Raw genomic sequence first — 2,033 nt, 5'->3', positions numbered from 1 at the left:
GGACTACGGACATATACTCATCGCCAACGGAACAGAAAGGACAAAACGATACGTACAAACAACAGAACAAATTGCACTAAGACTAATAACACGAATAAGACACCCCCAAAACCCACTGCACAACCCTTCCAACCAACTACTATACGAACGCACAAACATGACAACAATTTCAGAAAGACTAATACACTTGCAGACAAAATGGACAAACAACCCCCACAACTGGACCATACTGGATCCCCTTTGCCTCACAAGACCGACAAAACACTCCCGTTTTCGTTCCCCAACAGATACTTTACTAGAACACCTACAAACGCAACTGAACTAAGGACTGAGATATGTTTGTTTTGTGAGCCAGGAATTTTTATTTTTTATTTTTTTATAGCTGTCTAATTTATACGAGTGTTAGAAATAGAAATTAATTTTAGAATAAGCTAGGCTAAGACATATGTACTAAACAAGGGCGGAAAGACCGATTGGGTCGATAGCCTTTTTCTGTAGGAAATAAAGATTATTTATATATATATGTATTTTACGACGTTCTGAGATACTTAATTTTCAACATATTTTTGGTCGTAGTCACCACTAACCAGTCACCTGTAACCAGTACAACTCAGTTCTCGAACGTGTGTTTGTAAAACGCTTAATACAATTTTATTCGTTTTGCTTTATAAATTCTTTCCGTATTGATAAAATTAATAAGACCTGCATTCAGTCCTAGTGTCATGCTAAAATGTTCATTGATGAAGTCTTTATTACCTTCAGGAACCATGTTAAATTGTCTCATCTTGTAGTTTTTTGCGTTTCTGCCAATTACTTACATAATATAACGCACGATATACATTTTTAGAAGCAATGTAAGTGCAACAAAACGGTATAGCATTGAATTTTTTTTTGTGTCTTGAAACATGAAGGCCTGTTATTACTAACAATTCCTAAAAAGTGGTTTATTTATTATAAAATTAAAAAAATGTTATTAACAAAATGCCGTGTATTATACAGGTTTAACCAGAGATTAATAGTCTAATAATCTCTGATTAATATTATTTAATTTCTTCATTCTTACAACCCTACTACAAGCAAGGCTCATCCGCCAAATGTCATTAAAAAAGTTTTACATATTTTTATCCATTCCTGATATGATGATCTTATAGCAATTTTAAACACCTTTCAAATGAGCATGTAGAGATTCGCTATTATTCTCAAAAACCAATAGGAATTGACCACACTAAAGCGCCAGATTTATAAAATCAAAAAGTCATTTTATATAACTTGATATAAACAGAAACCACTATGCAGGTTCAATTTTCTCGCACTATTCAATTCTGTTTGCCTGGTTTTGAACATTATTTTTTCATATAACTTTGAGGACATTGCGAACATGTCAAGATGATGTCAACACTATAATAAAATAATTATAAAACATTACATCTGAATTGAAGCGATTGAATCAATATGAAATTAAAGCCATTTTTTTACATACTGAGCAGTTTTATGATTAAATAACAGCCAGAATTTCAACCATTAATATTAATTAACAGTCACTCACCCTAAAATGAATGCAGACAAGAAAAATGTTCTTCCAATCGGCAACATTAAATTCTTAAATTAAGAAAACATGAAACTTTTCCCCTTTATTTGTTACTAAAAATGTCTGAAAATATAATTAAAAACAATAATCAGCTGTTTACTGTTGATATTCTCTGATAGATGAATTGCGGGTGCAGACAGCCAATGATAACAGACCCGAAGGAACGAAGATGGAAGATTGTTACGTAATTGGCTGTACTAAAATCACAATTTTAAATATTCCTTAGTTCACGGGTGTTATAATATTAAAAATCGTTCAATTTGCCTTAAAAATTTATAAAACCACAAAGGAAAGTTGGCGTGTTTTTAAACTAAAAGTAGGACAGACTTGTGTTAGTTTAAATTATAAAATAATCACTATTCACCGTTATGCCATCTCTCTCATATACAGTCGCTATTACAGGCGTCTTTAATAACTCAACAAGAACGCAATTTATTTTGACAGG

The 2,033-nt window shown here is 32.1% G+C and overlaps 1 protein-coding gene across 1 annotated transcript in view; it reads right to left on the bottom strand.

The window, feature by feature from the left end:
- The window catches only part of LOC109538953 (protein CutA homolog), a gene marked incomplete in the record, with an annotated part of 7,347 nt that extends 5,566 nt beyond the window's left edge, over positions 1 to 1,781 (bottom strand). The window contains 1 exon segment of the mRNA XM_048664146.1: positions 1,547 to 1,781. Coding sequence (XP_048520103.1) covers positions 1,547 to 1,593 — 47 coding nt within the window.
- Between the last annotated feature and the right edge of the window lie 252 nt (positions 1,782 to 2,033).

Source organism: Dendroctonus ponderosae, unplaced genomic scaffold (genome assembly GCF_020466585.1).
Source record: "Dendroctonus ponderosae isolate FM_Combo_2020 unplaced genomic scaffold, Dpon_F_20191213v2 Dpon_F_20191213_2, whole genome shotgun sequence".
Classification (NCBI taxonomy): Eukaryota; Metazoa; Arthropoda; class Insecta; order Coleoptera; family Curculionidae; genus Dendroctonus; species Dendroctonus ponderosae.
This window is presented reverse-complemented; position numbering and strand designations above follow the sequence as displayed.